The sequence below is a fragment of the Nerophis ophidion genome, linkage group LG10 (assembly GCF_033978795.1).
Source record: "Nerophis ophidion isolate RoL-2023_Sa linkage group LG10, RoL_Noph_v1.0, whole genome shotgun sequence".
Taxonomy (NCBI): Eukaryota; Metazoa; Chordata; class Actinopteri; order Syngnathiformes; family Syngnathidae; genus Nerophis; species Nerophis ophidion.
The window spans coordinates 29,669,810-29,682,803 of NC_084620.1; the positions used below are offsets into that span (position 1 = coordinate 29,669,810).

The following is a 12,994-nucleotide window of genomic DNA, read 5'->3' on the forward strand; positions in this document are numbered from 1 at the left end:
CTTTTCGGCCTTCCCGCTTACGTGCAGTGATTTCTCCAGATTTTCTGAACATTTCGATATTACCGACCGTAGATGGTGAAATCCCTCAATTCCGTGCAATAGCTCATTGAGAAATGCTGTTCCTAAACTGTTTGACAATTTGCTCCCGCACTTGTTCACAAAGTGGTGACCCTCGTCCCATCCTTGTTTGTGAATGACGGTAGGACGTGAATCACGTCCTACCTCACCAATAGGACAGAGTTCGCCTCTCTAGGAGAGGCAAAATCGGACCCACTCCCTGTCACCTGTGGTGTCCCTCAAAGATCAATCTTCGGCCCTACCCTTTTCACACTCTACATGCTCCTTCTTGGCCGTGTCATCAGCCAGCACGGAGTATCATTCCACTGCTATGCTGATGACACTCAACTCTACCTGAAAACAAGCCCAACCCCCTCTGCAGCCCTGCCATCATCCACACTCACCAACTGCCTGGAGGAGATTAAGGCGTGGATGAAAGACAATTTTCTTCAACCAAACAGCTCCAAAACTGAACCCATTCTAGTCGGCACCCAACATCAGACTCAGTCGTACACCATCACCAGCATCACCTTCTCTGGCCACAACATTCACCTCTCATCCTCAGTCACTAATCTGGGTGTTAAAATGGACCCTCACCTGACCTTTGAGGCTCAAATCAAACAACTGTGCAAGACCTCCTTCTACCACCTCAGGAACATTGCGAAACTCTGCCCCTCACTCACTTTCTCTGATGCCGAGAGGCTCGTCCACGCCTTTGTCTCCTCCAGGCTCGACTACTGCAACGCACTTCTTGTCAGGATTCCCAGCAAGAACATTCAGAAGCTGCAGTACATACAAAATAGTGCTGCGAGGATCCTGATGAGAGTGCGGAAACATGATCACATCACACCAACTCTCAAATCCCTTCACTGGCTTCCTGTTCCACACAGGATTGTATTCAAAATCTCCCTATTAACTCACCAGTGTCTCTATGGAAATACCCCCCTCTTGTGCTGAAAACAAAGTTTTGTTGTACTTGATGCAATGACAATAAAGACCTACCTACCACAAAGAACTGCTCACCCCCAAATCCTCCACACGACACCTCCGCTCCATACAGGCTAACCTACTCCAACTTCCACGGACAAAGCTACGAACAATGGTAGACCGGGATTTCTGCTCCGCTGCTACCAGTCTGTGAAACGCTCTCCCTGACCACCTGAGGGCACATCAGACTGTGGATGCTTTTAAAAAAGGCTTAAAAAAACATATTTTATAAAAAGCCTTTTTATAGACATGCATGCTGGTTCTAGCTATTGGGCTGTTTCTAGTTTTATATTTTATTTGTTTTTATTATCTTTTAACTATTATTATTATTACAATTAAAAAAAACATTTTTTTTTACACTGTGGCACTTTGAGGTTGTTTGCTAAACGTGAAGTGCTTTTTTTACAAATAAAATATATTATTATTATTGTGACTGAGCATTTCATGGGGTCTGCTTTAATACCCAATCTTGGCACCCACCTGTTCCGAATAAGCCTGCTCACCTGTGGGATGTTACAAATAAGTGTTTGATGAGCATTCCGCAACTTTCTAATTCTTTTTTGCCACTTGTTCCAGCTTTTTTGAAACAGGTTGCAGGCATCAAATTCTAAATGAGCCAATATTTGCAAAAAATAACAAAGTTTACCAGTTCGAATATTAAGCATCTTGTCTTTGCTGTCCATTTAATTGAATATAGGTTGAAAAGCATTGGCAAATTATTGTATTCTGTTTTTAATTACTATTTACACGAGGTGCCAACTTCACTGATTTTGGGATTTGTATATGTATTAATGTATTATATATATATATATATATATATATATATATATATATATATATATGTATGTGTGTGTGCGTGTGTGCAAGATGTATACTTCAAAATAAATGAATACAATTATTGTTTTTGTGTTTAAAGTGCCAATGTAAAGAGAAACAACTGAACTAAATATGTACATGTATATTAAGATGCAAACTCCACTTTGCAGCTATAATGCCGATTGCAGCTGTACTCATGAGTTCGAACCTGCTGACTCGCCATCTTGTATAAAGAACAATTGTTGAAATATAGAAATCAGGTTTTTTTTTTTTATGCCAGGTTAAATGATTTTACTTTTTATGCCAGGCCGCTTGGTGGTGCACCTTGGTAATGCTGCACCACACAGCTACTTGATGCGGAACTGAGGAAGACAAACTCAGACCGGACGTACACATGATATGTATTTCAAAATAAAAGAATACCTCGGTCGTTTTTGTGTTTGGAAAGCCTATTTTAAGGGATAAACTGATACTAGACCATGCATATATATGTATATATATATATATATATATCTATACATATACATATATATACATATATATATATATATATATATATATATATATATATATATATATATATATATATATATATATACATATATATATATATATATATATATGGTAAATAAGCCATCACAAGTTGGTAGCTATAATATCGATGGTTTTAGTTGTAGTCGCTACGCTTTAAGCACATAACCGGAAATAGCTTTCCTTACGAGCTGTCGCTTTATACTGGAACGCCCAGGCCCAGTCAAAACAAAGCAGCTCAAATGGCGTTTACTATTTAACAATATTAACGAACAGCCGCCGCCCAGCTCTTCATTCCCGACTGGTGCTGTTTTTGGGGGGAAGTCTAATTCGCCTGCCGCCGTGTTTTTCTTCCCTGTCAGTGTTCGTGTTTAACCCGCGGATATTTTAGTTCGCCCGGAGATGGAGACGGCTAGCCAGCGACTGGGGATACGTAGCCTGCTGCAGGGGAGCGGCTGAAGGCGCCTTGCACGTCCAAGCGCGAAAAAGGGGGAGCTGCCATAAAGAAGGACGACTGGTTGCCATGGTGGAATAGGAGTTTTAAGTCCAGTCATGGCTCCGTGCTCCGTGGTGGCGGCCTGTCGCAGCTTGGCCCTCTCAACGTGGCTGCTGTCCTTCTGCTTCGTCCACCTACTGTGTCTCGACTTCACCGTGGCCGAGCGGGAGGAATGGTACACGGCCTTCGTCAACATAACTTACGTGGAGCCCGCCACCAAGGCGGTCCGCACCGACAAGACCGAGTGCGGCCGCTACGGAGAGCACTCGCCCAAGCGCGACGCCAAGGGGGTGGTGGTCCTGCCCGCCGCCCCGCACGACCGCCAGGCCTGCGACCCCAGCACGCCGTTTCCGGCACCGGCCCACGCCGGGGCCTGGGTGGCTCTGATCGCGCGGGGCAACTGCACCTACAAGGACAAGATCCGGCACGCCGCCGAGCACAACGCTTCGGCCGTGGTCATCTTTAATGTGGGCTCGGCTATTGCCAACGACACCATCACTATGCCTCATCCAGGTAAACCCACTCACTTTGGAGTCATGGTCTAATTAGAATAAACGGTAACACATCAGCATAGGGAACGTATTCACCATTAATTAATTGCTTATTAAAGCAACACATAGGTAATTTAGAGGTATTTGGACACTAGGAGAACATACTAGGTTTAGGGTTAATAAGCAATAATTCTGAGGTTAATGAGGGAAGACTCTTAGTTAATGGCTTACTGGTTGCATAATAATGCCATGCAGAATGGGGCAATAATAAGTACTTAATATAACTAATTAAGAGACAATATGTTAGTAATTTACATGTTAATAAGCAACTAAATAATGGTGAATATGTGTTCCCCATACTAAAGTGTTACCAAATAAACTAATACAGTCTAAATCAGTGGTTCTTAACCAGGGTACGATCAAACCCTAGGGGTTCGGTGAGTCGACCTCACGGGTTCGGAGGAGATCAAAACACACACGACTCTTCGTGTAAATACAAACTTCTCCCTGTTGGCATATTACAGATACGGCAACAGCTGACTGATTTGCAGGTGTGTAATTTGTTGTGAGTTTATGCACTGTCTTAGTTTTGTTGTTTGAACAAGGTGATGATGTTCATGCACGGCTGATTTTGTGCACCAGTTAAAAAAATATGGTAACACTTTAGTATGGGGAACATCCATCCATCCATTTTCTACCGCTTATTCCCTTTTGGGGTCGCGGGGGGCGCTGGCACCTATCTCAGCTACAAACATATTCACCATTAATTAGTTGCTTATTAACATACAAATTAGTAACATATTGGTTCTTAACTAGTCATTAAGTACTAATTAATGCCTTTTTCGGCATGGCCTTATTATAACCCTCTAACCCTGACCCTAACCAAATAACTGTAAAGTAAGTCTTTATTACTTAGAATATGTTCCCCTAATGTCCAAATAACTCTAAATTAAGTCTTTGTTACTTAGAATATGTTCCCCTATACTATAGTGTTACCAAAAACATCAACTTTGTTTTGAATTTGAAAAAAAACAAAATTTTATTTTTCACTAAAGAAGGGTTCGGTGAATGCGCATATGAAACTGGTGGGGTTCGCTGCCTCCAACAAGGTTAAGAACCACTGGGCTAAATGGTAAATGGGTTATACTTGTATAGCGCTTTTCTCCCTTCAAGGTACTCCAAGCGCTTTGACACAGTAGTGTATTTCTGGTCTTGTCATCCTCGTCCGGACAGAAGGGTAACACGGGAGTGTGGCTGGATCAAAATAGATGTCCCGTCTCCAAACCAAAAGTTGCTATATTACAAGCGAGCGTCATTTAAACAGGTCTGCAGTACCCGGAGGAATCTCAAGTCAAAAATTGAGGATTCCTGCCTTGGAGAAGCCAAACCATCAGTTTATATATTCCTTCTTTGTTTGTCAGGGTGTTTGCTAAGTCTTAACAGCACCACCTGACCATAAAAGGAGATGTTCGTGTGTAAGTGTTTGGAAAACAACTGCTTTAAGTCATAACTTAAAGGTTGGGGTTTGAACTAGACGGGTAGTTTCCTCTCAAGGATATGGCTATTTTGTTAAAGTTAGAGTACCAATGATTGTCACACACACACTAATTATCCTCTGCTTTTGACCCATCACCCTTGATCACCCCCTAGTGAGCAGCAGCAGTGGCTGCGCCCGGTGATCATTCGGTGATTTTACCCCCAATTCCAGCCTTTAATGTTGCATTTCAAGCAGGGAGGTAATGGGTCCCATTTTTATAGTCTTAGGTATGACTCGGCCGGGGGTTTGAAGTCACAACCTACTGATCTCAGGGCGAACCCCCTAACCACAAGGTAGGGCTGGGCGATATTGCCTTTTTTTAATATCGCGATATTTTTAGGCCATATCACGATATACGATATATATTACGATATTTTACCTTGGCCTTGAATGAACACTTGATACATATAATCACAGCAGTATGATGATTCTGTGTCTACATTCAAACATTCTTTTTCATACTGCATTCATATATGCTACTTTTAAGCTTTCATGCAGAGAGGGAAATCACAACTAAGTCAATTGACCAAAAGTGTATTTCTTAAAGTTATTAAGCAATGGCACAAACATTCAAGTTATTTCCAAAACAAAAATTGCAAGATTGTCAGAGACATTTTAAGTGTCAAATAAAAATGAGCTGCATAATAGGAAATCAAATAGTATTCGTCCTTCACTATGTGGTATGTTACTAAGGTTATGAAATTATCTTCATTCTGTAGCGTGTGACTTTACAAATGATGCTACATATTAGCAGTAATGTTACTTTTTATAGCAACGCTTCCCCCCCCCACACTTGACAAATTACGGTTGTCTGTTCGACATATTCCCACTTGAAGCTGAACCACCGCCAGACGATGGAAACCCTGCTGTTTTTATTAGGAATTAAGTCTTCATTTGTTAACAGATCCGCACCATCTTTCTCTCGTATGGCTACGTTAGCAGCTAACGTTAGCCATGCCGCTACCTCTCTGCCGTGCGAGGGCGTGTATGTGACGTGACAGTTTGTGACTTATGTAAGAATGTGCGCCTGCTTGTCTGTGAGAATGAGAGACAGCAAAGAACGAGGAGAGCCTGAAGTGTACGCCAGCAGCTAAAAGTCCTGGGTGAGAATGTATACTCGAGTATTACGATATAGTCATTTTCTATATCGCAGAGACAAACCCGCTATATATCGATATATCGCCCCGTCCTACCACAAGGCCACTGAGCAGGTTTTGCATTCCTAAATCCCAATTAGGGCCTCCTTCCTACAAGAAGTGATCCAATTCACCTGCGAATATTAAACTAAGGGGCCTTATCTTATCATGTGCTCAAACTGAAATACCACTGTGTACTCAGACTTGAAGGTTTGCTTTCTCCAAAATGAATATGAGCATTCACCATATGTAGAACATGAGTTGATTAATACACTTCAACACTATTTCCACATTCACCCATTCACACACACATTCACACACACATTCACACACACTGATGGCGGGAGCTGCCATGCAAGGCCCTAACCACAACCCATCAAGAGCAAGGGTGAAGTGTCTTGCTCAAGGACACAACGGACGTGACTAGGTTGGTAGAAGATGGGGATCGAACCCTCAGGTTGCTGGCACGGGCCACTCTCCCAACTGCGCGACGCCGTCCCATAAATATAGAAGTATTAATGCGTTACGGTTTTTGGTTCCGAAATAAGGACTTAAATTCCTGGCAAGTGATGACAAGTCAAGCTGTCAGTAGTAGTAACTAAAAGTAGGTTGTGGAATGGGGAGCGTGGAATCCAGGTGTTCATACAGGAGTGGTCTTAAAGGAATTTACTGCTGAGGGTCTCTGCTCTGAGGCACACTCACTACACCAGTTCCACCGTGCTGCCGCACAATACGAAAGTCCTGGGTTCAATCCTGGGCTCGGGATCTTTCTGTGTCGAGTTGGCATGTTCTCCCTGTGACTGCATGGGTTCCCTCCGAGTACTCCGGCTTCCTCCCACCTCCAAAGACATGCACCTGGGGATAGGTTGATTGGCAACACTAAATGATCCCTACTGTTTGAATGTTGTCTGTCTATCTGTGTTGGCCCTGCGATAAGGTGGAGATTTTTCCAAGTTGTACCTCCTCGCCTTACGCCCGAATGTAGCTGAGATAGGCTCCAGCACCCCCCGCGACCCCGAATGGGACAAGCGGTAGAAAAAAAATTGATGGATGGATGGTCTCTGCTCTGTAAGAGTCTAGTCCAGGGGTGTCAAACTCATTTTATACCGGGGGCCACATGGAGTAAAGTCTACTCCCAAGTGGGCCAGACTTGTAAAATGACGGCATGATAACTTAAAAATGACGACAACTTCAGATTGTTTTCTTTTTTTAAAAATAGAACAAGCACATTCTGAAAATGTACAAATCATAATTTTTTTTTTCTTTTTTACACTTACATGTTGCGGTTACTAGTATTCTATCTTTATTTGTCGTTATTTATACTTTCTGAATAATGTGATAATGTTCATCATTCAACTCGTTGGTCTTAATTTTCAACCTATCAAGATAAAAAAATAATATCGAAATCAAATTACAGTATGATATTTATGTAGTTTGCTCATTTTTCTCGACTGGTGCACTAACATCATGTGGTTTATTTTTTTTTTTTTTTACATATGTAGCATCATCTACAAAGATACAAATAATTGGTATTGCAACATCTAGTGGACACATGTAGAACAGCAGTTTCTTTCATTCCAAAATTTCGGCTAATTTTTATACTTAGCAAACTCATATCCCAGGCTGTATAAAACCTCTTTGTGGTCCTGCTCCGGCCCCAGGCCGTATGATTGACACCCCTGGTCTCGTCTACTCATCCATTTTCTTCTGCTTATTGGGAAGCCCATTTCCCAGCCAATTCCTTCAGTTCCACGTAGAAGACTTCAACGTTCTTAGGCCAGCTGTGAGACAAAAGTCTTTCCGACGTGTCCTAGGTCTACCAAGAACCCCTTTTGCTATTTGGACATGCTCGAGCCACCTCAACTGGCTTCTCTCGATGTGGTGTAGAAGCAGCTCTACCCAACTGACTCCTCACCCTGTCTTTAAGGGTGAGCCCAGTCATCCTGTCCGAGCTTGAGGATAGGTAATTTATATTGGCTAGTAATTTGAGAACTTTGAATTCAGGTAATTACTGCAGATACTGCACCTCTCCCTCCAAAACAAGACACTTGAACATCTGAGGCCTATGTATATGAGTGTGGAGGCGAATACCTCGTATCACCTCTATGGCCTCACCATTCTCCTCTCCTCAGGCACAGGCGAAGTGGTGGCGATCATGATCCCGGAGCTCAAAGGTCGAGAAGTAGTCGCGCTGCTGGAGCGCAACGTAACAGTCACCATGACGATCACCATTGGAACGAGGAACCTGCAGAAATACGTGAGCAGGACTTCGGTTGTGTTCGTGTCCATCTCCTTCATCGTGCTGATGATCATCTCACTGGCCTGGCTGGTCTTCTACTACATCCAGAGGTTTCGATACGCAAATGCACGGGACCGCAACCAGGTAGGACAAATAGAAAATAAACAGACACAGAACAGTGAAGGCTTGTTTAAGCCAGTGTTTTTCAACCTTTTTTGAGCCGAGGCACATTTCTTTTCATTGAAAAAAATCCAGGGGGACATTATTCCATCCTCGTCGCCATTTTTGTTTGCCAAACTTGTCACTTATTAGTTCACTTATTAGCAATCTAAGCTTAACAATACACCAAAAGATTGCTTGTCTTTTTCTGCCCTTTATTCCAGCTCTTACTTTTTCCACTTCCAGGTGTCCAACACACAACACATGTCATCATATCCTGTGTCCCCGCCCTTAAGTTCTCCTTACAAGTGTTCCGGTATTGTTCCGGTATTGTCCTGTGACCCGAGTAACCAATAAATGACAGACACCACCAGTGGAAAATGTTAAAAAAGAAAATCAATATTCTAGATTGACAATAGAAAGTCGTTCTCATCAAATACCTGATGCAATTGTTTGATATGACTTCAAACCATCACCATCATTAATTCTCTTGTGTCAAAGTAAGTTTACAAAGCAATGCTGCCACCTACTGGTACAGAAGAGTATTACATGGTCACTCTGCTGATTTCCAGACAAAACAGACACTCTACAACGGCACATTGTTTGCAGATTATAATTATTGGTTTGCAAAAAAATATTTTTCCGACCAATTAGGTGAAATTGCATAATTTTCAACGGGACATCAAACAATATCTCACACGGTGGTTGAAAAACACTGGTTTAGGCCAGTCCTAATTAGAACTTCCTGTCTCCTCCAGCGTCGCCTTGGTGACGCAGCCAAAAAGGCGATCAGCAAGCTGCAGGTGCGGACCATCAGGAAGGGCGACCAAGAGACCGAGGCTGACTTTGACAACTGCGCCGTGTGTATCGAAGGTTACAAGGCCAACGACGTGGTCCGCATCCTGCCCTGCAGGTAGACACTGTGCACTCTGAGTATGCCACTTCCTGTTGTTGGGCCTGACTCCACTTGTCTCCGCCATTGAAGACATTTGTTCCACAAGACCTGTGTGGACCCGTGGCTGTTGGACCATCGCACGTGTCCTATGTGCAAAATGAACATCTTGAAGGCGCTCGGCATTGCTGTGAGTATGGCAGCACGAGAATGTAATTGCTTCTTATTAATGCACCTCTGTTCGTCTTTTGTACAGCTGAATGCGGACTGCCTGGATGACTTGACGTTGGACTATGACCTGGCTCTGGGCGGCGTAGCGGGTGTCGGCATGGGTGGAGTGGGGGCCTTGGCCCTGGAGGCCGTAGTTTCTGGGGCGTCCAGCGATGGCACGCTAAGCGAGGGAGGCTCCTCTGTGGTGTTGGACCCTGGGGTGCGACGGGTGGGACTGCCGCAGGATTACCAGGACCCCGACACCCTAAGGGACAGTCCTGTGACGGCCACTACCGACACGCACACAGGTGAACATCGGTGTTACTAGCTACTCCTTGTGCTTAAAAGTGTTTCGACTCGGGGTGTGCCGATCAGTATTGGCCAATTCCGTAAAAATGTAATTGACAAACGCCACTATTTTTAGTCCCCCTACTGAAAAGCTTCTAGCGGCTCATTGTGTGTCTCCATACGCAGTGTGGAGACGCTCCCCTAATCTAATAATCATCATCTCCTTAATGGCAAAAAACCGAATCTCTTAGTATCTTAAGGACACTGGAGGATGAGGCTTAACATGTTACACACCGAGAGCAAGCCAGGAGCAGGCATGTTGATAGCTAAGCTGTGCTCGCTTGTGAACAACACTAAGAAATAAGTGCTTGGTAAAGTTTAAGAAGTGGAGATGGTACCGCGTTACAGCAGAAAGTAAGCAGTTATTAACAGGAAATTAACAAGTAAATTAACAAAAGTCTTGACTAGAGAAAGGATGATAAAACTGCGGGTGTGTCAGCATTGTCACAGTCAGTACACAAGTAAGAGGAGGGCTGATTGATCCATTAATAGTCAAAAAAAAATCAGTATATCAGGGGTAGGGAACCTATTACTCTGGGGCCAGATGTGGCTCTTTTGATGGCTGCATCTGGCTCTCAGATAAATCTTAGTTGACATTGCTTAACACGATAGGTAAGGAATAATTCCGCTGGTAATCACAGTGTTAAAAATAACGTTCAAAATATAAAACGTTCTCATGCGTTTTATCACATCCGTGCTTTTTCTACCACACCTGTTCAAGAAGTTTCATTAATGGTATGAAGTATTTTAATTTTTATTGGTAAGCTTCAGAATAACGTTATTAAAACAAATAAGAGACTTATCATACTCATATCATAAAATGTTAGTCTTACTTAAAAATGCACACATTTAGTGGTATTCAGTGTTAAAAAATATTTGGCTCTCAAAGAAACCCATTTTAAAATATTTGGCTTTTGTGGCTCGCTCAGCCAAAAAGGTCCCAGACCCCTGCAGTATATGATCAATACTAGAAATATTAGGTTGCTATTTTTACTTTTATTTTTTGTTCTTGTTCATGATTGAAAACTCAATAAATAATTGTTTAGACACAGGATGACTTTCAGTGCAAAAACCAAAGGATTTAAATGAGTAGTAGATAGTAATGTTTGGTTTTGTTTAATTATTGTGTTTTGCTCACACACTTGTATGTAATAAAAGAGGATAAGGGGCTGGTTTAAATATTGTGATAGTTTTGTCAAGAACAGTAAATGGATTGAAAAATTATCACAGTTAATAAACATATGATAGGTATTGGTCTTTCTCACTCACTCATCGATGATCGGTATCTGCAGCATGCAACTCTGTTTGGAACGTCTCTTGTCTTGACACCCTTTTCCTCCTACAGGTGAGCTCCAGCCGATTGCGAGTAGCGCTTCTGTGGCTTCCCTGGTCATCGCTGTGGAAACTGGTCTTTTAGATGAGGAGGCGGCCGTGGAACGAGTCTTGAAGGAGCCCCAATAAATCCAAAACCCAGCAAACTAAGAATCGCAGCATGGAACAGAAGCTGGTTCCGGTTTGGATTGGTTCCAACCAGCACCGGAGTCTGCACTGGAGGTATTCAAAAACTGATGCATGGTTTGAGTCTAGACCGTAATGGCCCTAAACACCCAAAGAACTGGCCCAGTTTGGATCTGTTATTCTTCTTCTCAGTATGTTCCAGTCCGATAAAAGTATCTGTAGTCACTGAAATCTCTAATCCTGCCTTGTCTGGACTCACACTAGACTTCCTGAATCTTAAAAGAAACATTTGATAAGGAAAATGTTCTCTGGAATGTTCTATTACCTGAGCCTTTCCACACAGACCCTGTCGTGCTCCAAAATCCAGCTCCAGTTATTTTGTGGGCTAAGTTCACTCTGCCAAGTGATGTCATATGCTGAACTTTTATGTTGACTTGGCAGTATTACAGCTCACAGTATTCAACTCACTTTTTAGCTCCCCCTTTTTTCTGCCTGTGTGTACAACTGTTGCAGATTGCGTTCAATTTCAGAGGTTCTCCGTCCTCGGTCGTCATCAGGACCCCCCCACCAAAAAAAAAAGAAAAAAAAAGGCTGGTGATGTCAAGAAATGAAACAAGGAAACTGAAGATGTGGACCTCATAGATTCTGCCTGAGGTATAAAGCAGTGTACCATAATCTCATGCTGCCTTTTTTAAAAACAACCTACATTTGTCCCGTCTCTTGACAATCAATTTTTTAATCCTTTATCACATTTTGTCCCGTCTGGCAAATACTTTTTAGATCTTTTCCTCAAAATTCACAGTGACGCCATTAAAAAGAGACGGCAGAGGGGCGGCGTGTGAATATGAAAGCCTGTTGTGGCGCTGCCGCTGAGACGGATAAAGATTGTCATCTATTTTGATACCAGAAGAAATGTTTATTTTTGTAACGCTCACACTCAGCAACCAAGACTGACTGACCCCCGCCTGACCCCATTCCTTCTCCCAATGTACAGCCATGCTGGTCCTCAGCACGGTGCTGACGTGTTCTTGTTGTAAATATTAAACTGCTTGAAGCGGACCTTGTTGATAGGGGGTTGGTTGATAATTTCTGGGACGGAGATGTGACCCGCTAAATGTGTTGCCTGGCTGTCTTGTTTGAATTCTTTTAAATGTTGATTATTTCACATGTCCTGGACTGAAATTGCATCTAAAATAAATAAAAAATAACCACCATCGGTTGTGTGAAATGTAGACTTTAAATTTTACGCTTTGAGGAAATAAATGTTCTTCCTCACATACTTGGGTCAAATGAACTGTTTTATGGGGAGCTGTGAGCTACAACATTTGCTTTTTTCTGTTGTAAAACCCTCCCTTTAAAATTCAAAGTTCTTAAAAATGCTTGCAAGCTTTCACTTCACCATCTCAGTGGTGAGTCAATGGTGTACCCTATATATTTTATTTTAGCACTGTAACAGTATGTGATAATGACGATGCACTGTCATTGCTGCTTTTGTGAATGGTGTTTTAATTAAACCTGTCTGTTGTGTTGTAAGATTTTCTTGTTTTCTATTATTTCTCATTCAGTTGGAGATTAGGGAGGGAACAAGTGTGACAGAAATGAAAGTCATATTTTACCACACGGAAAAATACAAATAC

The 12,994-nt window shown here is 42.5% G+C and overlaps 1 protein-coding gene across 2 annotated transcripts; it reads left to right on the forward strand.

Moving 5' to 3' along the window:
- Window positions 1-2,565: 2,565 nt before the first annotated feature.
- Window positions 2,566-12,890, forward strand: rnf150b (ring finger protein 150b). 2 transcript variants are annotated; one of them, XR_009808497.1, is made up of 7 exons: window positions 2,566-3,400; window positions 8,184-8,434; window positions 9,208-9,362; window positions 9,435-9,531; window positions 9,598-9,859; window positions 11,245-12,011; window positions 12,138-12,890. XR_009808497.1 is itself a non-coding variant. In XM_061913386.1 (6 exons), exons 1-6 carry the CDS (start codon window positions 2,944-2,946, stop codon window positions 11,358-11,360), a joined length of 1,338 nt encoding a protein of 445 aa, XP_061769370.1. In that variant the 5' UTR covers window positions 2,566-2,943; the 3' UTR covers window positions 11,361-12,890. The 2 variants fall into 2 exon arrangements, 1 of the variants encoding a protein (XP_061769370.1); XM_061913386.1 differs by having other exon boundaries at window positions 11,245-12,890.
- The last annotated feature ends 104 nt before the right edge of the window (window positions 12,891-12,994 follow it).